Source organism: Miscanthus floridulus, chromosome 3 (assembly GCF_019320115.1).
Source record: "Miscanthus floridulus cultivar M001 chromosome 3, ASM1932011v1, whole genome shotgun sequence".
Lineage (NCBI taxonomy): Eukaryota > Viridiplantae > Streptophyta > Magnoliopsida > Poales > Poaceae > Miscanthus > Miscanthus floridulus.
The window spans coordinates 110,317,074-110,342,535 of NC_089582.1; the positions used below are offsets into that span (position 1 = coordinate 110,317,074).

The window sequence follows — 25,462 nt, forward strand, 5'->3', positions numbered from 1 at the left end:
AAGTGATCAGGCCAAGATTCAATCAAGCCTGCTCTTTAGTAGCAGCAGCACACTGTCACACACAACGCTGCAACAATCAATCGAAAATCTGTTCTTTTGTTTGGATTTTTTTAGAAGGGGCAAATTGTAGCAATTGCTCGGTGCTCATTTGGATCCAGATCTCCTGTGCTTTCCCTGTATAAACAATTCATGGGGTCTCCCCCTCTACAATCCCAATGCTTGCGAGAGGCGCCACCTCACAAAGCCATCCATCCACCGCATTGCCGCCCCCCTCGCCTCTCCTCACGTCACCCGCCCGCCTCAGCCTCGCCACCGAGGCGCGCGCCGCCAATGCCGCCACGGTCCCGCGCCGCGGCACCGAGGCTCGCGTTTCTCGTGCCGCTCGCCTGCGCGTTGCTGCTGGTGTCGCCGTGCCACTGCGTCAACGAGCAGGGCCAGGCGCTGCTGCGATGGAAAGACACGCTGCGGCCGGCGAGCGGCGCGCTGGCGTCGTGGCGCGCCGCGGACTCCAATCCGTGCCGGTGGACCGGCGTGTCGTGCAACGTACGCGGCGACGTCGTCGGACTGAGCATCACCTCGGTCGACCTCCAGGGTCCGCTCCCGGCCAACCTGCAGCCGCTTGCAGCGTCGCTCAAGACGCTGGAGCTCTCTGGCACGAACCTCACCGGCGCGATACCAAAGGAGATGGGCGGGTACGGCGAGCTGACCACCCTCGACCTTAGCAAGAACCAGCTCACCGGCGCGATCCCTGCCGAGCTGTGCCGGCTCGCCAAGCTCGAGTCGCTCGCGCTCAACTCCAACTCCCTGCGCGGAGCCATCCCGGACGACATCGGCAACCTCACAAGCCTGGCGTATCTGACGCTCTACGACAACGAGCTCAGTGGGCCGATCCCGGCCAGCATCGGCAACCTGAAGAAGCTGCAGGTGCTCCGCGCCGGCGGGAACCAGGGGATGAAGGGTCCGTTGCCGCCGGAGATCGGCGGATGCAGTAACCTCACCATGCTCGGGCTCGCGGAGACTGGCGTCTCAGGGAGCCTCCCGGAGACGATCGGGCAGCTCAAGAAGATCCAGACCATTGCCATCTACACCACTCTGCTCTCCGGCCGGATCCCGGAGTCCATCGGCAACTGCACCGAGCTCACCAGCCTGTACCTGTACCAGAATTCTCTCTCCGGGCCGATACCGTCGCAGCTCGGCCAGCTCAAGAAGCTCCAGACGCTGCTTCTGTGGCAGAACCAGCTCGTCGGCGCAATTCCCCCAGAACTCGGACAGTGCAAGGAGCTCATGCTCATTGACCTGTCGCTGAATTCGCTGACCGGGAGCATTCCGGCGAGTCTGGGCGGGCTACCGAATCTCCAGCAGCTGCAGCTGAGCACGAACCAGCTGACCGGCACCATTCCGCCGGAGCTCTCCAACTGCACGTCGCTGACGGACATCGAGGTCGACAACAACTTGCTGTCCGGGGAGATCAGCATCGACTTCCCGAGATTGCACAACCTCACCCTGTTCTACGCGTGGAAGAACCGGCTCACTGGCGGCGTGCCGGCGAGCCTCGCCGAGGCCCCGAACCTGCAGGCGGTTGACCTGTCGTCCAACAACCTCACCGGCCCCATCCCCAAGGCGCTGTTCGGGCTCCAGAACTTGACCAAGCTGCTGCTTCTGAACAACGAGCTGTCCGGGCTCATACCGCCGGAGATCGGTAATTGCACCAACCTGTACCGGCTCCGGCTCAACGGCAACCGACTGTCCGGCACGATTCCCGCCGAGATCGGCAACCTCAAGAACCTAAACTTCCTCGACATGAGTGAGAACCACCTCGTCGGCCCGGTGCCCGCGGCCATTTCGGGGTGCGCCAGCCTCGAGTTCCTCGACCTGCACTCCAATGCTATGTCCGGCGCATTGCCGGACACATTGCCACGCAGTCTTCAGCTCATTGACGTCTCCGACAACCAGCTCTCCGGGCCATTGAGCTCCAGCATCGGGTCAATGCCGGAGGTGACGAAGCTGTACATGGGAAACAACCGGCTGACCGGCGGCATCCCGCGGGAGCTCGGTTCGTGCGGCAAGCTCCAGCTACTGGACCTCGGCGGCAACGCGTTCTCCGGTGGCATCCCGTCGGAGCTCGGGATGCTACCTTCATTGGAGATATCGCTTAACCTCAGCTCCAACAGGCTTTCAGGGGAGATACCGTCGCAGTTCGCCGGCCTTGACAAACTCGGCAGCCTCGACCTCTCGCACAACGAGCTCTCGGGGAGCCTTGAGCCGCTCGCGGCGCTGCAGAACCTCGTCACGCTCAACATCTCCTACAATGCCTTCTCTGGCGAGCTCCCGAACACTCCGTTCTTCCAGAAGCTCCCCCTCAGCGACCTAGCAGGCAACCGCCATCTCGTCGTCGGCGACGGCTCTGACGAGTCCTCCCGGCGTGGAGCCATCTCGTCGTTGAAGATAGCCATGTCCATCCTCGCCGCAGTCAGCGCGCTGCTCCTGGTGGCCGCCACCTATATGCTCGCACGCACGCACCGCCGCGGCGGTGGCCGCATCATCCACGGCGAGAGCTCGTGGGAGGTGACACTGTACCAGAAGCTCGACATCACCATGGACGACGTGCTCCGAGGGCTAACGTCCGCGAACATGATCGGCACGGGCAGCTCGGGGGCCGTGTACAAGGTGGACACCCCCAACGGGTACACCCTCGCCGTGAAGAAGATGTGGTCGTCGGACGAGGCGACGTCGGCGGCGTTCCGCAGCGAGATCGCGGCGCTGGGCTCCATCCGCCACCGCAACATCGTGCGGCTCCTCGGGTGGGCCGCGAACGGCGGCACCAGGCTGCTCTTCTACGGCTACCTCCCCAACGGCAGCCTGAGCGGCCTCCTGCACGGCGGCCACGCCGCCAAGGGCTCGCCCGCGGACGAGTGGGGCGCGCGCTACGAGATCGCGCTCGGCGTCGCCCACGCCGTGGCGTACCTGCACCACGACTGCGTGCCGGCCATCCTGCACGGCGACGTCAAGTCCATGAACGTGCTGCTCGGCCCGGCCTACGAGCCGTACCTCGCCGACTTCGGCCTCGCCCGCGTCCTGGCCGCCGCGAGCTCCAAGGTCGACACCGGCAAGCAGCCCCGCATCGCCGGCTCGTACGGCTACATGGCACCAGGTCGAGATTTCGCATCAGCTTTTTCGAGCATTCACGATTCTACGAACATTTTCGTTCAATTTTTTTCTGACAATATTTTTTTTTCTTTTTTGCGTAAATAAGCAGAGTACGCGTCGATGCAGCGGATCAGCGAGAAGAGCGACGTGTACAGCTTCGGCGTCGTGTTGCTGGAGATCCTGACGGGGCGGCACCCGCTGGACACGACGCTGTCGGGCGGCGCGCACCTGGTGCAGTGGGTGCGCGAGCACGTGCAGGCGAAGCGCGACGCGGCCGATCTCCTGGACGCGCGGCTGCGGGCCAGGGCGGCCGAGGCGGACGTGCACGAGATGCGGCAGGTGCTGTCCGTGGCCGCGCTCTGCGTGTCGCGCCACGCGGACGACCGGCCCGCGATGAAGGACGTGGTGGCGCTGCTCAAGGAGATCCGGCGCCCCGTGGCGGCGGACGACGCGAAGCAGCCGTCACCCACGGGCGCCGCCGCCACGCCCGCGCCGGTGTCGCCGGTGAGCGCGCACTCGAGGGGCCAATCGTCGAGCTGCTCCTTCGCCGTCTCGGAGTACTCGGCCTGACGGGATGCAAATTTTTGCGAGTGTCGTAGTGAACTTAGCATCTTAGCAAGCCGTAAACAGTTGTTGATTAGCCAAGGATGTACTACTGGTAATGTTGTACTTAGGTGTAATCTGCCCTTGTACATTAACCTCGAGAATGTCGATTTTAGTATCAGCTTTTTGGCCCAAACCTCTGCCAAATCTCAACCATTCGTTGATATGAATATATGATCAAGCAGCAATGCATATCTGAGCACTCTGAATGGAAATGTTATGGTCAAGGCGCCCGATCATCTGGACGTTCCGTTCACGGGCCGCAACACCAGCCCAACGGCTCTAACAACTGTAAACTCTCGTCCACTTGTCTTTAACCATAGCCATTTGGACTCCATTCTCCAGAAGGCTCTCCACCGCAACGCCGCAAACGTGCTCCACCACGACCACGCTCCGACGCACCACCTCGGTGTTCTCGATGATGTCCTTGGGGCTCACCGTCCGGCATATCCACCGTGCCCCGAGTGCAGCCGCCCGCATTCCTCCATCTCCATCACGCCTCCTACCCGTCGTAGCCTTTTCCAGCGCATGGACCGCCTTCTCCACCGGAGCAGTGACATCTCGCGCCAGATTCGCTACGCCCTTCTACAACGGACCTATCGTGGCCTTCTCCACCAGAGCAGCGAGATCTACACCGGTGAACTCCACACGCCGATGAGCCTCCATTCTCCCAAGTAGCAAGGAGATGTTACGCTGAAAGCACATTTTGTAAATGTATGTTTCAAATGTTTCAAAGGTATATTATAAGTGTTTTATATTATTGTTGCAAAAGTAGGCCAGGATGTTGCACATGTTGCAATGGCTATACATGTATGTTGCAATAGTTTGTTCAAAATATTTTATCTGTTTTAGACGTATGTTGCAAGTGTTTTATCTAGATGTTGCAAAAGTAGATATGGATGTTGCATATACATGCATATTGCAAGCGTATGTTTCAAGTGTTTCAGGTATTTTGTACGTATTATGCAAGCGTATGATGTGGATGTTGCAAATGTTATTGCAATGACTACACACGTGTTTTTAAGTTTTTCCTAACGTTTCACAAGTGTTTCTGACATATGTTGCAAGTTGTGGCAGAACCGTCTAATCCAATGTCTCTCCAGGAGTACTTGTCTTTCATTAGACACTAAGTACTCAAGAGATGACACTAAACTACATAGTTCCATCGAGCACACCCCAAGGAAGAATTCAAAAATCCACATTTTTCTATCAGGATCACAAATAAGAGAATAAAGCTTACAACATTCTTAAGTCATTTCTTACATCACCTTATTACGGTACCAGAATATTACCTCAATTTATTATAACAGCGGAATATAACAATGTTACGAGAGATACAGAGAAAGCATGATTAATTTAATGACATAGTAGAGCATTAACATAGTGGATATTTTCATACAAGAGATGCTAGCAGATTCTACATCTTTTCCTTATAAAAATCTTTAGCGATGGTTATAAATAAACACTACGGTCGTAGCGGGAAAGAAATCCTCTCTAAGCCCACCAGAAGGTTTCCACACACAAGAGTCAGCTTTTAAGCATCATCCGATCACCTACAACAGGGGTAAAATAAAACCATGAGTACTCAATTATACTTAGCAAGACTTACCCGACAAGAGGAAAATAGAAGACTCCAAGGGTATGCAAGGCTATCTGGCTTGTGGGTTATTGCATCTATGGAAGCATTACTAAATGTGCGTCCTTATATTCAATTCCATTAGCATTCATCATTAGTTCATTAACTAACCATTCTATATAAGCACCTGTGCTACTTTCAAGCAGGTGGTAAGCAATCAGAACCATTTCACCATCTTTCATATTCCAGTTCTTACTACAGTGCTAGATTATAGCTAAGTCATACCATATCACACAACGATTCACAAACCAATGTATTCTAGCTAGGTACACCGAAACACACGCCCCGCTTGTACCCCAAGCATAAGCAAGACCAACCCACCACTCTCCTGTCAAGGGGTCTAGGTCTCCGTCCAAACTTGGACTCCAAGCCCCCACTCCTAAGTCCCGGACTCAGTGCGGTGCTTAGACCTCCACCATCCCCGCCTCCAATCAGTCAGTCCGGAAAGAGCCGGAACCCACAACAAAAGAGCAATGAGCCTTTCCGCTCCCATAAGCACGTATGTGCTCAGGATAATAAGTCTGTGACCTGACTACCATCCACAGCAATGGACAGTCCTCAATCGACACAGGCGGAATAAGTGCAATCCAAGCCTCGCTCAAATGCCTAACCAAGTCTAGATCTAAAGTACCATTCTGTCCAGTCTCCAATTATCATTCATATATATTCCGTGTGATAGTAATATAATAACAACAATAATACCTTTCTTTCCTCTCACGAGTGACAGGTAATCACTTGACTTCTACCAGATCCTATAGCATAGCAATCTACACGATCCTGACATACTAGTAGTACTCATAGGATAAGAATATATATAGGCAAGTGGTTTTCATTCAACTCCTTAAAACTTAATGCACAAGCATAAGATAAAGTGCAGAATAATAGGGGTTATGCACTGGGGCTTACCTGGGTAAGATATAACCAAAAGTTAGCATTCCATCATGGTGACATGATCATCAAGGCACCATCTTTTTCACTACCTCGGTCGACTTCATGATCCATCGTTGTTCCTATTATGATATATGTGGATGCAACGTAGAGACACAATTAATCAACGGTAACTGTAACTCTAAATTACGACTACGCTCCGCAAACTAACGAGCTAACTTTAATGACTAATATACTAGTATACGTATACACTTCGTCAAGTAAGGCTTCGTTTCCCAAGAAGTGTTTGTCCTAAACTCTTAAGGTGTTTCGGCATTTTATTGATTAAACATATATTTTCGAACTAGGGCTCATTTAGCTACCTAGCAAACTAATTATTATGGAGCTAAAAAAACTACAGCGAGCACCTAATAATTTTAGGAATTTACTGTGAAAGTTTCAGAGCCAAAACTATCACCAATTTATCACAAAAATTTCTACAAGTTTATATTTTACAATATTGAGCATCTCAAATTAATTAGATAACTCTAGAAAATATTATAAAACTATGTGAATAAAATATACTAACAAATAGATTATGATTTTAGGAACTTAACAAAATTAGTTTTATAATTTTTGGTTAACTACACAATTTTATATTGAATTTACAAATTTACCTTAGAAGCTAAATTAGAAAATGTTTAGAAAAGGAAAAGGGCCGGTGGCGACCATTTCGGCCTGGTAACCCAGTGCGGCGCAGCTGCACGCGCATCGCGGCGGCCCAGCAACGGCCGAAGGCCGAGGGCGCCCGCGCGTGCTCACGTTTTGTAAAAGAGGGCTCGGGCTTTTGGATAATAACGTGAAGCAACGTAACACTATTACTATAGACTCATGCTTTGCATTAAAGACCCTGGAATGTGTTGCCTTTGCAATGGGGCGGTCTTCGACCTACCTGCGCGTGGCCGCACGGCACTCTGGTGGCTACGACAGTTATGCCGGGCAAACTAGGCTCGATACGATAGAAGTAAGGGGCCGACCACTATCTACAGCTAACGTGCAAGGATGGGTGGCGGTTAGGGACTAGGAGGCGCATTGTCACAGGCTGCAGCGGTGAGCGGGTATCCGCGGCGGTGGTGCGACTATTCTGGCGATCCTATGCCCTCATGGAAAGGTAGAGAAGGTAGAGGAGCATCAGTAGCTCACCATGGTGCACGCCTTACTAACGGTTGAAGTAGGGGAGCGCTACAACGGTCTGGCCACATGTGACTGCGCGGGCCGGTGGCGCTCTAAGGTTGACACCGACGCGTTAGGTCCTCACTCGCGTCGTTCCTGGTCAAACGAAGGTACTAGTTGATCCCCTACCGAGGGGCAGGGCCTTACCCCCAAGTCATACTCTGTTTCGAAGGCGTGGTGACCGACGGCCGCAGAAACACTAAATTCGTCAGTGCTGAGGCGCGGCAAAGCCTCGATAGGAGTCGCCTGGCTAGTCGACTCCCTAGGCCACTTGCTGGTGCAAGGGATTGAACTACGGAGCTTCGAGCTAAGCGAATCCTGAGGCAGAGTGCGCAGTGCTCCCGCAGTGGTCATGTCATGGAGAGGCACATGAGTGAGCTCGAATGGATTAAGACGGCGGCTTCGACCGATAGCTGTAGTAAGAGCACGTGCACACAAGTGACGAGACCAGGCAGCCTATCACGACGTGCTTGAATGAAGCGGCAAAACCCAAGCGGGCTCACCAGCGTCGGCTAGCGGAACAGGGCGAGGTAGGGAAACGTCCATCGCCGCTACGTCTGACCCTCGACTCGTCACGTCGGCAAGGTTCTAGCTTAAGGACCAGGAGGGGTAGGTAGAATGAGGGGCGGGGCGAGCACCACGTGCATTGCGCGATATAGCCGCAACCATGGCGCGGCCTAGCGGCCAGTTGTGCGAGTGCGGCGCGCGTGCAGCAGTGAGACCAACCGCAACTAGCTGGGACCGACCAACGCCAGGCCATAGGCGCTGCGCGGCCTCACTGGGGCGCGCGAGCTGGCCAGTGGCATAGCTCGGCCATGGCCTAAGCCCGACGCCAGCAGTGCCCACGTGCGTGGTGATCGTGAACCCAGGCCGAGAGGTAGCAACCGGTGGCGTGCACGTATTTAAAGCGAAGCAAAAGCTACTAATGATCACAACCGAGGCTCAACTAATTCTCCTAACCTAAAGTCGATACTAACACCCAGCTAACGAAGCAAACCTCATGTCCAGAGAGCGACTAGAGAGGGTGATATGGAGGTGCCAACATGAGTTCATCATGTTGAACGCCGGTTCATGAACCGAGCACCGAATCAGGATTCACAGCGCGTTCTAGTAAAGTTATGGTAATTTTAGAGCGGACAACGTGACATCCAACACAATGTTGACCTATGCCATGCTCAAGCACTCACTTTGATACAATCAACAATACCAAAACATGCAACTAGTGTTTAAACATCTTTGTTAGAAATTAAATGTCAAAATAGCATTGTCTTACTACTTTTCCATACTTAGGAAAGTTAAGGATTCAATTCAAACTAACAGCCATAACACTTTTGTTATAATTTTTAAAAGGCCTAAACCCTATTAATTGCTACCAACAAGTATTTCATGCGATAGTCCATACCTTATACTAACCCGTAAGAGCAAAATATTTAAGCACAATTTAACTATTTTGCTCAATATAATTTGTCAAAAATAGTATTTTATCAATAATTCCAGTGTTTGTTGACTTAACGAAAAGAGCTTATCTTAACGTCAAATTTGATTTTTGAGCTCTCAAAACACTAGTTAACAACATCTATTTTTCAAAAGTTAAAGTTGCATTTCCATCTACTAAACTTGTACTTTAATTTTTATTTAAATAATAAATACAAGTTATGTTTGATCCTTATTCATAGAAATTATTATTTTTTGCCTCACGTGCGTTATAAATTTTAAAAACCTGGAAACTTGTTAGGCTAATCCTTTTTGGACATAAATCTCGGTGCTAAGCAAGCTTGTATAGCGCTGTGTGCCAAGCCAACCTCATTCTCCACCTTTCTCTTTTTATAGCGCTGTGTGACAGGGGCCCGCCGACCAGAAGTCAGTTGAGCGCCTCTAATCAGGACGTGGTCAAGGGGTCCGACTCGATCGTTGGATAAGTCGGATGAGATCAAGCCTAACATTCTCCCCCTTGATCTTATCTTATAATTTAAGCTTAATTTTAAACTTAAAATACTTAACTTGACACCCATTTCATTACAGATTAGTGTATAGAGCATGTCTCATCATAATAGTCAGCACTATCAGATTAACAGGCTACAATACATCTTTCTATTTTGAAACAGATCTTTAACTTATTCTAGGCCCTTAGTATCCTGAAATTATAGGCTTTCCCATAAACCTATGTCGACTGTGTGTTCTCTAAACGCACTGGGTGGTAAGTCTTTGGTAAGCGGATCCGCAAGTACTTGCTCGGTACTTATATGCTCAATGCTTTCAAAATAATTCTAGATTTTCTCCTTTACAACATATAACTTAATGTCAATGTGTTTGGCAGCACACTTGACCTGTTGTCATAGGAGTGAACTACTTTAAATGGTTATTACTATTATCTACCATGGTTAATTCCGTGTACAAATTCCCTTAACCACTTTTGCATGTCTCTGAAGCCTCATAACAAGCTATACTATGGGTATGCATCATTGATGATACCACAACGGTTTCTTTGAAGCTTTTCCATAATAAAACTCCAACTACGAGTGTTAGCAACTACTGTGGATTTCACTACAAATCTCGACAAAATTTAACATTTGTACCCATAATTATTTGAGAGTACTTGTTATGTCTTACTCAGCATGAGGCCTATAATACTTTGTAAAGTTGCAAGACATTTTTAACTCCATTTCAGTGATTTATATCTGGACTAGACTTCTGCCAAAACATCCTGAATACGTGAGCTACGTTAGGGGTAAGTTTTTACTTGTACACTCATTAAGCTTTCAACAGCTGAAGCATATGGGACCATGTTCATTTGATCGATCTCATATTGGTTCCTAGAACACTGAATGTTCCCAAATCTATTACCCTTGACTATAGGAGCAGGCGTAGGTTTACTCGCATGCATACTTTATTTCTTTAGAATCTTTTCTAAGTATGTCTTTATGATAGTCCTAATACCTATTTTCTTCTATCTCGGTGAATTTTAATTCCTATAACCAATGACGCTTCACCAAGATCATTCATATTGAAACTTAAGGACAAGAACTTCTTCTCCAATGGCATATTAACATCACTACTAGTGAGTAGGATGTCATCTATACACAGGATGTGGAAAATAAAATTTTCATTCTTGAACTTTGCATAAACACTATTGTCCTTCTCATTCTCTTTAAACCCAAACTTTCTTATTGTTTCATCAACTTTAAATACTATTGTCTAGAGGCTTGTTTTAACCCATAAATGGATTTCTGCAAGCGGCATCCCATACGTTCTTTTGCTTCCACGACAAAACTTTTGGGTTGTGCCATGTAAACGTTTTCATACAAATCCCTATCGAGGAATGTTTTCTTTACATCCATCTGATGTAACTCTAAATCGTAATGTGCCACTAACGCCATTATGATTCTAAAAGAATCCTTGCATGAGACTGGAGAAAAAAACTCTCATTGTAATCTATTCATTCTCTTTGCGTAAAGCCTTTAGCTACAAGTCATGCTATATATCTTTCCATATTTCCTTTGGAGTCATATTTTGTCTTGCAGACCCATTTACAGTCTACTATTTTGGCTCCATTAGGAATTTCTTCTAAGTCCCAAACATTGTTGGTATTCAATGAATTCACTTCAACTTCCATAGCTTCTTGCCATTTAGATGAGTCAGCGCTTCTTATGGCTTCTTCAAATGAGGTGGGATCACCCTCTATTTGAATTTCTTCACTAACATATACTTCATAGTCACCAGAAAAGGCTGGTTTTCTAATTCTTTGAGACCTTCTGAGGCCTCAGCTACTAGCACTTTCGTATGGGCTATTGTTGCTCTTCATTACTAAGAGACAATTGATTCTACACTCTTCTGTATTACAAGATCCTTGTTTATATTATTTATTTTCTTTGAAGAGGTAACAATAGGTGTTGTATAAGTCATACAACATCAACAGGTATTAAGAAATTTGTTGTTTTTGAATCACTGGAGTGGGCACGCAGTCCCGCTTCTCTTCAAGTCTTAGGTCTCTATATACCATGCTCCCCAGATTATCCCATCTTCTGTAAAGATAGTGTATCTTTAAATTTTTTTTATTTGAATTTAATCTGTTAAAACCTCATATGATGCTTTAAGTACTGCCTTAATATCTTTGAGGCTATTCTAGTATGAATTTTGGCTGACTACGCTATCTACCTATCTGAACTGTAAAAGGTTCAGGAATTTAGCTATTTTCTGCTTAGGGTTATCGTTATTATGACCGTTGTACTCCTCCAACGGTCACATTCATCTTAATTGATCTTTATCTCACTCTTAATGAAGAGTATTTTCTTAATTGATCTTTATCTTATTTTTCTTAATTATATCTTTCTTAATTGATCTTACATTCCCCCCTCAAAATGTGACATAAACTTTACTGCCATAATTTCGAGAACTATTCAGAACTCTTGTGAACGAGGAGACACTTATGACTTACTTTATTCATATGATTATGTCATGCAAACAAAGTTATTTCTTAATTCATATAGGAGTACACTTTTCTCATTCCACTTCAAAAACTCAACAAGGTCTTTTATTAGCAGTACTTCTGCAAGTCACGCTCGCATGTTTTTCTTATCTTTTGGTTAGTATTGATCATGACGGTGCATTTCTATTGTGTCATGGTCAATACTTGGATAGCATAAGAGCTACCCAAACTTCTCCCGCTATGCGGGATACACAAAAACACATGAGTCATCATAAAACTTCTCCTGCCATACAGGATTGACTAGCATAGGTACCATGCCAAATTTCTCCCCATGCGGGATAATTCCCTAAATGGGACGTAAATGCCGGAATTAGCTTTCAACACACAAGAAGTGTTTGAACATTCAAGATATTAAATTCAGAAATAAATCCAAATACTCTGTAACACACATGTTTAATCTTGCAACTCTTATCATAATGATGGAAAAATATACTATTTATAGTAACAAAAACTTAGTCACGACGACTAAAATATTCACTTATACTTCATTTTCCAATTAAATCTTCCCTTGAGTTCCAATTTAATCAAAAAATTAATAAACTAAGCAATAGGGGAAACTTAAGTGAGAGAATTGCTAAACTCATTTTGACCCAAAACAACCCTAAATTGGCTCAACTCATTTTGGGTCGGCTGAGTTCCCTTTTCACATTTGTCGTACCAACCAAAAGGCAGAACGGCGCAAAAACTTTTCCTTCACATAGCCCAGCAGAGCAGCCCATTGGCTTGCAGCTTAGTGATCTCGTCGGTTAAAATAAAAACATACAAGGTGCTTCTACATTAATTCTACATCACCGTTGGGCTAAAAATAGAATTAATACATAAAACTCATAAATAAAAATTATAATATTGCTATCATCAACTTTGCTATCATCAACTTTAATTAGAAAAATAGCAATATCATAAATACAATATTCTTCTATATTAATTCCACATCATCGTTGGGCAGAAATGAAATTAATGCATAGAAAAAACTTATGAATAAACTTATAATATTGTTCTTAACTTAAAAAACGTATAACTACTCTTCAAAATTAAATTCTCCCATTGGTTCAAATTTAATTAGAAGATAATCAACATCATTGCAGCAGAAACATGAGAATAAAATACATTCTACTAGTTTAGGAGCATTTCTTGGTCCTTATCTACTCTCTGAAAAATTAATCACGCTGGTGCAAAATTTATCAGAGATTTAAACTTAAACTCATAAATAAAATTATAATATTGTTATCATCAACGTTGATCAGAAAAATAACAATACCATAATTTAACTTCAACAAAAATTGACTACTCCTCCAATTTGAATTTTCCCATTGGTTCAAATTTAATTAGAGGATCAACATATTCATCGCAGCGGAAACATGAAAGGACTGGAAAATAATAATAATTCTTGATTAGAAGCATCTCATTGTACTCATCTACTCTCTAGATAAATTTTCCCTTAGGTTCAAATTGAATAGAGATCAAAACTAGACATTAAAACCTCAAATAGAGTTTCTAAAAAAGAATAAAACTTATTCAAAAATGTTACCATGCAATCCAGCCCAGCGAAAAAGGCGACCCAAGGCCCATGCGCGCGCGGCGCTCCCCGTGCCTAGGCTGCAACCTAGGAGTAGATCTAGCAGGTTGACTTCACTAATTTGACATAAACATCATATAGTTCATCGATGTAAAACCTAGAGAGAGAAACCCATACATTCGTCTTGGCAGAGGAGGTAGAGGAGGAAGAAGTCGCCATGGCAGTGGCGACACAATGTGGAGCGGTGGAATCCAAAGGACGGCGGCGCGGCCAACGGTGCTTTCCGTCACTGCAGCGCACCCACAATCGGATGGGGCCTTTTAGGGTTTGTCAGTGGGTTAGTGGCATCAGCCAACCTCGTTCCCCATCTTTCTCTTTTATAGCGCTGTGTGACAGGGGCCCGCCGACCAGGAGTCAGTTGAGCGATCAGGACATGGTCAAGGAGTCTGACTCGATCGTTGGATCAAGTCGGATGAGATCAATCTAACAGTTCAAGGTAGCAAAGAGTCGACGATGGTGCATAGGTTTATGTTACATGCGTTGTTAGGCGCTTTATATATATTTGAATGTTGGTCTGTTAGTATATGATCAGAGAGGTCGCGGGTGAATGAGGTTGTGCTTTGCCAGGTGGATGATTCTGTTCATAGTAGCACATGCACTCGGTGTGGTGGTTGCATCCGATTAGTCTGTGAAGTAGAGATTAGTTGGTATGACAACGCTTTTGCCATAGATATATCTCTATCAGGGGGAAAGCTTTTTCTTCTAGAAACAGGTACCTCCATCTATACATCATCAGAGGGAATATGAGTGATAGATGGTCTGCACATCCAAATGGCAAAGGTCCAATTAGCTATATTCGATCATGTAAAGCTGAGAAATTGCCTTAGCACAATATTATGACCAAGTACCGAAGAGAAAAACTACCTGATGCAATGCATGAAAAGATTATGTGAGGCTAAAACCATAGGAAGGCAGTGAGGGAAAAAGTACAGGTATCTTGGGTTCATCTCTCAAGCTGGTATTGAAGGTTAGTTCATAGTAGGACGATGCCTTTTGAAGCCCCGCACACCTTAACACTATATGAGGACCAAGCAATGGCAAACAACAACAGTGAAACACTTTAGACATAATTATTAAGGTATTGTTGTACCTTTCTTTTTCCTGTATTTTCGATTTTGCGAACCTGGTAATTTCAGCGCAGCTGCAACCTACCAATGAGTAATCTAATAGCATAACCAACCATTTGGAAGCCGCTGTACTTGTCTAAACATCTACAGAAATAAATACATTGTATGATAATATGCAGAAGCAGTTTATGCCAGAATCATAATATGCAGAACCATGGTATTTTTGTTCTCTATTAGCATAGGAAAACTAAATCAATATGAAAATAGCTGCTTCAATCTCCATTAATCGGTTTCAGTCTACAAAGATGATGCAATTAGAGCATGTTGACCACCCAAACAACCGTGAATTGCACTGTAGTTAAATATTGCATATTGGTGCTTTTTTAATACATTTCTTCATTTCATACATATTTGCAAACACTACTTAGCAATATGGTTGCACATATGAAAATGAAAATGTTTGGAGGTGCCAAGAGCCACAGCCTAAACTCAAGCAATTTTGGATGAACCAAAGGTATCATCTTTGCTGAGCTTATAAGCTTGTAATTTTCGAACACCACAATCATAATATTGAATGTGAAGCATACTTTTCTGACCTCTCTATCTCCTGAAAAGACAAGGTCAAGTGATGCAGGTGCCTCACTTCGTTCACATTTCTAGTTTTTGTGGACGTCCACTGAAAAACTGAACAATTATGTCAAAGCAAGAGATAATTGATAACTCTAGAAGTTGCATTAAACGAATAGAGTACAAAAACCTCTCGTTGTGGCAAGGTGAAAATCCACAATTACCATAGCTACAAATGTGATATGGAAGCATGGCGTGTCATAGTTTTCTTAAGTAACCGGCCCTTTTGATATGGGTCTTTTGTAGTACTCTTATCTTCTTGTCGTGCTTCCACACCAGTTGAACTGTGTATACATCCACCAAACTAAACCATACTGGAGTTCAGTTCAATGTGTTTAGCAGCCCAATTCACTTAGGTGGTATATCCTTTGTGGTGGGCAAACAGATCCAAATGCTTGTAGGAATACGTTTCTCCCAATAGAAATACTATTGAGAAACACTACATTTATAATAGAAGGCAAGTAAAGGAAAGTGAACATAATACCTTCAACTATTATGGTTGGGCGAAATAAAATTCTTGCATGTTTCAGAAATATACTGAGGCAAGATTTTGAGGAAAACTAATAGTAGGTTTGGAAGCATGTATTTACAGACAACTTCGTTGGCAAATTTGTAGGAACTGAACTGAGAAGACACTTAAAAGGTGCAAGTTAAAAAAAAGACGGGGCACCAAAGAACAAAAGGAGGCTAAAAAAATCTAAATCGATGAAAAGCAGATTGGTACTCTTCCATGAACTTTGTGGAGGACCTCCAACCCAAAAAATCAAAATGTTCACACAGGCAAATTATCGCAGTGCAGTGACAATAATTGTTGAGAATTGAGGAATAGGTCAAAATGATCGATGATGATTTTTGAAGCACAAAAAATGTGGCATAAAGATATTTTGATGCATATCTGTTTGGTGCCTCGAATGAGAAACCTCCACTAGGATTGGCGGAGGGCTGGCGCGCGACGGTGCGTACGCTGCGCTGCTAGAGCCTGCGGACGACCTGAGGACGTGGACACAGAGGAGGGAGAGGGAAAGAAAAATTCCATGCTACACTGAATAGTCCAAAAAAAAGAAGAATGACAAAAGGTAGAGCTGAGTTAATAATCAAATAGCATTGCCTCAAAAAGATTAATCTGAGCATCAACATCAAATGGCAGCATGGTATGCATCGTCAGCCAAACTCTGTACATACCTAAACTCTGTACATCATCAGGCAGGAACGTGCACTTGTAGATTAAGCTGTGTAGCAAACATAAGTAGCGGGATGGAAATACAAGCAAGTAAAGGTTCTATTTTAACAATTTAGGCCTTTAAGGCTGATGATGGCAACAGCAATACAAATGCGATTCGTGTATACTAAATGTAGAGGTAAAAATAGTGGATGCTGTAAGTACAGTTAAATATAGGCATTGTAACAAATTACATAGGCTCATAATGTAAAGAGTGCAGACAACGATCATTATAAAAACTTAGGCATAAGTGGCGAGAGATACTGCATGAAGACATAGTATAGAGTGTGTTGCCATTCATGTTTTTTTAACAAAGTTATGGTAGCTTTGTCCTTTGCTATTCACAGTGTAGTGACAGAATACAAGCTGTGCATGTTTGCTACTGAGCTAATATATCTCCTACAACTAAAAAGAACAAAGCGTGGACATCTTTTGGTGTGACATTTGTTTTGGTTCGTCCGTCTGCCCACCCCATGCGATACCCCGCGCGATAGAAAAAGAAACTGCCATCCCTGCGATCCCCACCTGCTTTAAAGAAAACAAATCGATCACTTGAGATCACATGCATGTAAGGAAACAATAATCATGCATGGAAGAAAACAATCATGCATGGAAGAAAACAATAATCATGCATGGAAGGAAACAATAATCATACATGGAAAGAAACAATCATGCATGGAAGGAAACAATAATCATACATGGAAGAAAACAATAACCATGCATGGAAGGAAACAATCATGCATGGAAGGAAATAATAATCATTTACTCTTTTTTTAAATAGTGGTCTTCATTTCGGAGCCTTTCATGCAGTTTAATAATGGCTGGGGAGCTAGGCTTGCAAGAACTTACTCTTAATTGGGTTGCGAGCTAGGGATGTAGCACTTCAATGGGTGTTTTGGTTGAGTTCTACAATTATCAAAAATTGATGGTGCTGATAAGATTGACAATCCTGTAATTATGCAGTACCTTTCTTTTTTTTCAAAAAAAGAGGGCAAATGCTACTTATGGTCGAATCCATGTTCTTTTTGTTGTTTTGATTTGATGCCCATAGCCCACAGCCCACATGTTAACTTTCAGATGTGTTTGTAAAGAATCAAAAGGAGTTGGCCTAATGCTAATCTTTCTTGTCGTCTTTTTCATTCTTTATATTTATACTAGGTAGCGTGCCCATGCGTTGTTACGGGATAACTAACAATTTATACTAAAAACACACAGATCGCACGATAAGATAACAATACTGTAAAAATTAAATACCAACGTTAAAGTGACATTTAATCCAAAAAGCAAAGTTTATAAATTTAACACAGTCACGGAGTGTGCGGCGTCGTAGGCTCACAAACTCTACTTTATAGACCTTTCTGTGATATGGCCAAGATAATGTTTTATATTGGCATAAGATGATTGAGGTGAGGGCACGGTTACAGTTTTTAGTAGCTTTGCGATATTGTCCGAATCTATTAGATGATTGATGTCTTGTAATGATCCTTTCATTAATTTAGTTTTCTATCTATGTTTAATTATTTATTCAGTCTATTTTATAGGCACATCGGTAGATAATGGGTGACAAAATTCAAGCATCCATAATTTATCTCTTTGACTTTGAGCATGGGTTTTGTTTTTATTTTTTAATTGATATATTGTCCTTTTATTTTTATCGTAGCGTTAGCACGGGCATGCATGAAAAACGAAGATGTCTTTACGCTGCAGAAATCTTTCAAAAAGATCATGCATAGATTATTGTTGTATTGAATATTATATATATACAATCACCTAAATATTCTAATTAAACTACAAAATTTTGAATTAGGATACGAGGTAAGACATGCAAACAGATATTTCAAAACTACCTGTAGAGTCCAAAGAACTTAATAAATAAATTCTTCTGGAGGCAATGCAAATTCTCTCTAATCTTTCATTTGATGTAGTTAGTGTTATCATAGTACCCACATGTATTCATGGGAAATAAATTGTGGACAAAACGTGGACACTTTTTAGTGTGACATTTCAACATGGGTCTATCGTTCTGCCAATATCCTTGAGACAGATCACATAAAGAATAAGAGTCCCTCTATGAGATTGCTCACAAGAGACTCAAACTTATATCTGATCATGGTAATGTTGAATTATTTTGCACCAAAAGCATCGGCAATGATAAATGGGAACTTTAGTATGCATAGTGGAGGAAAACTCAACTTTGGTCTTCTCAGCAGCTTTTCTGAGCCTTTGCAGTGCTAACTTGTCCTTACTCAGATAGTCAAGAGGTGCACCATAAAATTATGCACCACTAAGAAAAGTGTCACCATTGGTTGCCTTGACCTGAAAAATGTGTCAAAATTAAGAATTACGGCGCCTAATTCAACATCTTGAAACAAACACTCAAGTGGATACCTTATTCTACAATATATGTCTGTGTGGAATAGTCCTAAAGCCACACATATTTATACGGTGAGTATAACATACTTTATTTTAAAATTTTATGAGAGATTTTTTAAGACACGCAGTATTATCCATGCGACAGGCACTAATATTTACATATATACTCGAACCTATGTGTACAGGATTATATGGAGATGCAGTGGAACTTATTCATGGATTTATTGGAGCATGAAAGAAATGGATATCGGAGAATTCTTTCTGCCAATATAAAATATTATCTTAGCCATATCACGAAAAAGTCTATACAGTAGAGTTTGTGAGCCTGCGACGCCGCGCTCTTCGTGACTGTGTTAATTTCATGAACTTTGCTTTTTGAATTAAATGTCACTTTAACATCGGTATTTAATTTAACAATATTGTTATCTTATTATGCGATCCATGTGTTTTTAATACAAAAGATTTAGTTGTCCCGTAGCAATGCACGGACACACTACCTAGTCTGTAGATAAAGGTACCTGAATGACCTGAAGGCAACATAAGCCGCCATCCAATAGACTGCTGTGATGGCAGAATAGGTTATGAAGTAGCGATTGGTACATGAGGAGCTGACATGGATGAAGTAACATTTGTTGAGAGTTCATTTTTGATATTGTCAATAGGGCAAACCGAAAACAACGCAGGATCTCTTATGAACATACAGGGAGAATGCTGGAATAGAGGAAACTGAAACCAAACATTTTTGACGTGCAATGGAACTGTCTGACCTCGACACGGTTGATCTGCGTGAGCTGTCCTTGGCTTGGTACCTTTGCTAGATTTCATGACTTCACAAACAACCTGGAGCAGTAAGAGAAGCACAATAAGTAAATCAATGATGCCCTCCAAAGCAAGATAGATAATTGCCTTGAGAACACGGAGCAACATTTTTTTAAGATTTACACATCCTGAACCTTAAGAACGCACAGGGACACAGCAATCCTATAGAAGGTTGTGCCCAAACTATTGTCAGATGCACATAAGCTCGTATATTGGAGAAGCCAACTGTACAAGGCAATTAAAATGTAGGCCTACTCTTCAAATCACAAATTATTTCAGAAAATACCAAGAACCAAACACAGGAATAGTAAGGAAGCATACCTATGAAATTGATATTGTTTACTTAAATCACTGTACAGAGACTAAAAGGCCTAGGTCACGATAAAGCATTGTATTGATACTGTTTACTTAAATACAGGAATAAAGCATTGTATTGATAATGTATAAAGGGATACCTGAACAAATCCACTTATTTATAATCTCGAACTGATCATGAAGAAGTTAGGTCACGATAATTATTTGTTTATTAGGCATTAGCGTCATATGGTATGCCCTAGAAAACAGAGGATTAATTTGCTTAAGCTATCAGCAAACTGAAAAGAACAGAGAATGAGTATTTAATTGTATGAGATAACAGTACACGTTACCAAATTCAGTAATGCAAGCCTCTATCTTTGAACGGCGAGAGGGCTCGAACCACTTCTTCCTGGTTCTGGTGAAGGCAGAGGTCTATAAAATTCTGGGACTGCACAGTAGAAATTAGCAACTGGAGTTAAAACTTAAACAAACCATCATTCGCACTAACCTGTGATGTACACCATTGTATAGAATGATAACCACACCATCTGTGCAACCTGTATTTTCCCCCCAAAACTTGAAAATGCTGATAGGATCTTCCAGGTACCTACCAACAATAATCAGAGGATTTTCTCTTAGAAGATGGAGGTTGACTATGAAATCCTTTTTTCATGCAAGGAGTAACCCACAGACAAGATGGCAATTTACTATGAACCAATCTTTTTTTAAGCTTTTCTTCACATGGCAAGCTCGCTAGTAGTGTGTATAGTATAAAAATCCCCCAAAAAATGTAATAGATAGTTAACATGCAGCAATAAGTGGACATATTCTAGCAAGGCTAAACATATATGTATACCTGCACGCCAATTGCTTTGCAAAGAAAGGAGATTTTGCACAACCTATCCACACATTAGAAACAGTCACATAGATGAGGCACTGAAAACAGTCGCATAGATCAGGCACAACAAATGAAATCATGTATTAACTCGTGCTAAAAAAATGGAGGCATATTTGGCAGAGCCAAACTCCCTGAAACTTTTCCCTGGGCCATATTTGCACAAACAAGGTCTATGCTGCAAGATATGAGGTTCATCGAGATAGAGAGAGTGAGGCAAGAGAGAGGGGAGTTGGGAGTTTACCTCGTCGTCCACGTAGCCGCAGCCGCTGTTGTCGGCAAGCATCTCCACGCGGGAGCAGGGCACCACCGCCGGGGATGGGGTCGGCGCTGGGCGGCCGTGACCTCCAGCACAGGCAGGTAGCTAGGGTTTCCTATAGCACATGAACACAGGCGGAGCAGAGGGAGGAGGCATAGCCGGGGGGCAGCCACGCCAGCGGCCATCGGTGTGCTCGCTCACACCGCACCGTGGCTAGGGACGGGCACCGCCGGTGCCCACGCACGGTGCTGCACCGCAGCCTTGGGGCACCATCGCGCCATGAGCCGGCGGTGCAGGCTTGGCCAGCACGGCATGACACGGGGGGGGGGGGGGGGGAGGAGGAGGGAGGATGAGGATGAGGCCCATGGATGGATTTAATGGTATTCCTAGGTATTCCCGGGAAAACCTAACTTTTTTACAAGTTTTAGTAGATATGTATGTATATTCATATATATAAAAGTATAATGGTGTATTTATGTGATCTGTTCTCTATTTTAGCCCAAAATGGCCCAAAAAATACCTTACCTCCCTTCTCCCCTCCTAGGCTCGCATCGCAGTCCGGCCCATGAGGCCCATCTCACTCACCGGCTCTTCCAGGAGACCAAGACTCCACCACGGCATGCCGGCACCGCATCGAAATCCCCTGCACCAGTCTCGATCTCCCTCCTTCACCTTCATGCTTCCCTTCTGAAACTCTGAATCCCCAATCCAGCAACCCTAGACCCTACCGGCATCGGCGAATCGAGCGAGCGACGACGAATTGGCGCGGCACTGGCACACCGTGGGGCAACACGCGCGCACGGCCACGCGACAACAGCTGGATGGGTGCCAGGCGGGACCACGGGCGCAGGGGAGGCGACGGGCGGCAGGGAGCTTAATGAAAGGTTTGATGAGGTAAACACAGAATTGCTTATTTGCATGGCTTCATTCAGTCCTATCGATTCATTTGCTGCTTTTGACAAAGACAAATTGGTTAAGCTTGCTGGATTTTATCCTAATGATTTCTCAATCTTAGAGTTGCTCCATCTTCCCGCTCAACTCAATTTGTACATTACTGACATGCGCAATGATGAAAGGTTTAGAAATGTGAAAAGTCTTGCCGAGCTTTCCATTAAGCTTGTTGAAACAAAAAAACATGAAAGACATAAAGTTGTTTACAGGCTTCTCAAATTGGTTCTAGTGTTTCTGGTAGCAACTGCAAGTGTTGAAAGAGTCTTTTCTGTCATGAATTATGTCAAGAACGAATTGAGAAATAAGATTGGGGATCAATACTTAAATGATTGCTTAGTTACATTCATTGAGCGGGAGTTCTTTCTACAAGTTAAGGACAAAGACATCATCAATCGCTTCCAAACCATGAAGAACCGCAAGATTAAAGTAACATTATAGTATTTTGTAAGTTCTCTTTATTACTTTTAGTTTGTTTCATGCATATCTTAGAGCTGATTAACTGAAAAATTTGTTATTTGATTATTTTTGTGACTTCAATTATCGGTAATCATACTACTCTAAATTGTATTTTAAACATATGGATTGTATTTTTTTATGTAAAAGTGGGAATACCCAAGTTTTAAATCTTGGCTCCGCCACTGAGGAGGCCAGCCACAGCCGCCGTGCCCACCCACGCCAACCGTCGCCGCCCTGTCCACGTGGGGATCGAGAGGGAGAGGGAGAGACCGACGGGTGAGGGAGAGAGGAAGTTGGGAGAAGAATCTAGAAGGAGAAGTGAAAGCTGAGTATATATTTGTGTCTCTGGATTCAGACGAGAAGCCAGAGAAGCTGAGGAGAAGCAATGGAGAAGACGAATAAGCTGAGAGAACGAGGAGAAGCCGCTCCGGATAAGAATCGACTTCAATAATCTGGGCCGTAGGATTCAAGATCCAACAGAGGAGAACAATGGAGGCGATGATAGGAGGGTGGTGCATTATTTATTAATGAGCCTTGCTCACTCTCTAGGATTGTCGCACGCTATCGTGTTGCTCGTTATCACCAAGAGTAACGGGGAGATATTAGTCTGTGAGAGCTATCCCACCCAGAGTAAGTAGCCTCCATAATGGATTTTTTTTCTAGCACAGTAGACTCTGATAAACTCTAATCCAGGGCCCTAATGTCATTAGAGTTGGAGAAGCACCAAACACGAATGCAAATATGATGGGGAAGAAAATGTCTAGGCGAGAATTTGATTTTTCGCTTTGTGCAGAGTTGACCCTCGCCTAGCGGAGCCTGATCTCGATCTGAAATCCAAATTTGACGGTCTTAGACCTATTTGGATTTATTAGCAGTAAAAAATAGCTACCTAGCTGCTAATTTTTAGCTACCTAACTTTTAGCAGGAGGTTGTTTGTGAAAGTACAATTAAGTCTTAATTGTGGGTTTTGGTGATAATGATCACGTAATTAGAGAACTAATGAGATTTATCGAGATGATAAGTAGGGAATTTATATTCGAGGATGCTACACAAAATGGAGGAGCCCCCAATTATAAATGCAGATGGCTTCAAACTCAGGAGGTTTAAATTCTTTTATATATTGAATTTGAGTATAGGAAAAGTCATACATAAAGGGGGGCACAATGCTTAAGCTAATATGTACCACCAAGTGCTCAAACAACCACATGCATCCTCAGATTCACAGTCAAGATAGTCTACACTTTACTATTGCCCTTGTTGTCTTGCGTGCTGTGGCACTGCCGCACTTGAAGAGAGGCTCGCCCGACCCCTTGGTCGCGGGCTCCGGCTCTCCTAACCCCTTGGTCGCGGGCTTTGGCTATCCCGACCCCTTGGTCGTGGGCTCCGGCTCTCCCGGCCCCTTGGTCGTGGGCTCCAGCTCTCCTGACCCCTTGGTCGTGGGCTCCGTCTCGCCCGACCCCTTGGGTGCGTGCTCCATCTTGCCCGACCCTTTAGGTGCGGGCTTCATCTCGCCCGACCTCTAGGCCATGGGCTCTGTCTTGCCTGACCTCGAGGCTATGGGCTTCATCTTTCCCGACCTCTTGGGTGCGGTGTCCATTGAGGGCTAGGGGTATATATATATACATATATATATTTCTCCTTCCTCCCCAATGGTAACCTACCTCTTCTTTCTCACTTCAGCACGCTCAAAACAGAGCAGGAGTTCTCTCTCTCTCACTCCATTGTTGACCTCAAGCCCTAAGCAAATCCATTGATGTCATCATCAATCCTTGAAGGAAAATGGTTCAAAACTCTATTAGAGAGCAGCTCCATTAATTCTCAAACTCTAAAGAGCACTTGGTTCACATTTTAGTCGGCAGTTGTGTTTGTTACTCTTGGAGCTTGGCTCCTAGCCAGCTAGAGCATTGCCCGATGAGCTTGCCATGTTTGTGGCAGCACCACGAGGTTTGTAACCACCTCTTACAGCGAGTAAAATCACCCCTCATCTCAAGAGTTCACTCTCTTAACTTGAGAATGAGGTAGGGTTGCAAATCCCTAAGCCTTAGTGGTATACCTCAACAATGTGGACATAGGCAAGCCTTGGTGGTGAGTTGAACCACGGGATAAATCCTTGTGTCATCTTGTGCTTGTGTTGCTACACTTGTAATCTTGTTGTTGTTGAGGTGATTTCTAGAGTTTGAGGCCCACATACTTGTGTGTGGTGTTCCCACCACTTTTAGCTGTCAATCTATGATCTACTACCCTACAGGAAGCTAAGAAATCTACCCAATCTAAATTTCGTTGGGTAATTTTTGAACTATGAACTAATCTCTCCTACAGGTGCGGCAGTGCCGCGCTCACAGAGCGGTAGTCCGTGGGTGAATTTGACTTTGGTTTGAGTTGAATTTTTCAACAAGCCTATTCACCCCCCTCTAGGCGTACGAGTGATCCTACAAGTGGTATTAGAGCAGGTTACCTTATGTGTGCTTCACCGCATGAGGTATGGAGCCCGAGGGAGGATCCGGTGTTGTGAAGCCCATCAACATCGATCCAGAGGATGTTGGGCTGCATGACACCAACAGCAGTGAGCTTAGCGCCTCTACAGTGAGCATCTCCACGCTCCCGCAGCTAGAGGCAACCGATATCGAAAAAGCTCAAAATGAAGAAGAAAGAAGAAGAAGAAGAAGGGCAGCTAGAAAAGAGAAAAGAGAAGCAAGAGAGAAGAAGGAGCAGCGATGGTTAGAAGAGAAGAAAGCAAGAAAAGAAGAAAGAAAACTCAAGAGAGAAGCTAGAAGAAAAAGAAGAGAAGCAAGAAAGAAAAAGGAACAAGAAGCAAAAGCCTCCAATGCATCGTCAAGTGAGCTATCTAGCAGCTCCGAAGATGGTGATGATGATGAGTCCTACCGCCTGTTGATCACAAGATTCCAACCATGGAAGAAATAAGAATCATCCACCTCAACTGTCAAGCTACT

The 25,462-nt window shown here is 44.4% G+C and overlaps 1 protein-coding gene across 1 annotated transcript; it reads left to right on the plus strand.

The window, feature by feature from the left end:
- The first annotated feature begins 262 nt into the window (after window positions 1-262).
- Window positions 263-3,853, plus strand: LOC136546442 (leucine-rich repeat receptor-like serine/threonine-protein kinase RGI4). Its single transcript, XM_066538415.1, has 2 exons — window positions 263-3,151; window positions 3,257-3,853. The coding sequence occupies exons 1-2, from the start codon at window positions 331-333 to the stop codon at window positions 3,715-3,717; spliced, it is 3,282 nt and encodes a 1,093-aa protein (XP_066394512.1). The 5' UTR covers window positions 263-330; the 3' UTR covers window positions 3,718-3,853.
- The last annotated feature ends 21,609 nt before the right edge of the window (window positions 3,854-25,462 follow it).

Bases quoted from the DNA above. Each gene is read 5' to 3' on its own strand.
- LOC136546442 (XM_066538415.1), top strand. From the start codon at position 331: ATGCCGCCACGGTCCCGCGCCGCGGCACCGAGGCTCGCGTTTCTCGTG. The intron at 3,152-3,256 runs GTCGAGATTTCG...GTAAATAAGCAG, and splicing joins GTACGGCTACATGGCACCAG to AGTACGCGTCGATGCAGCGG.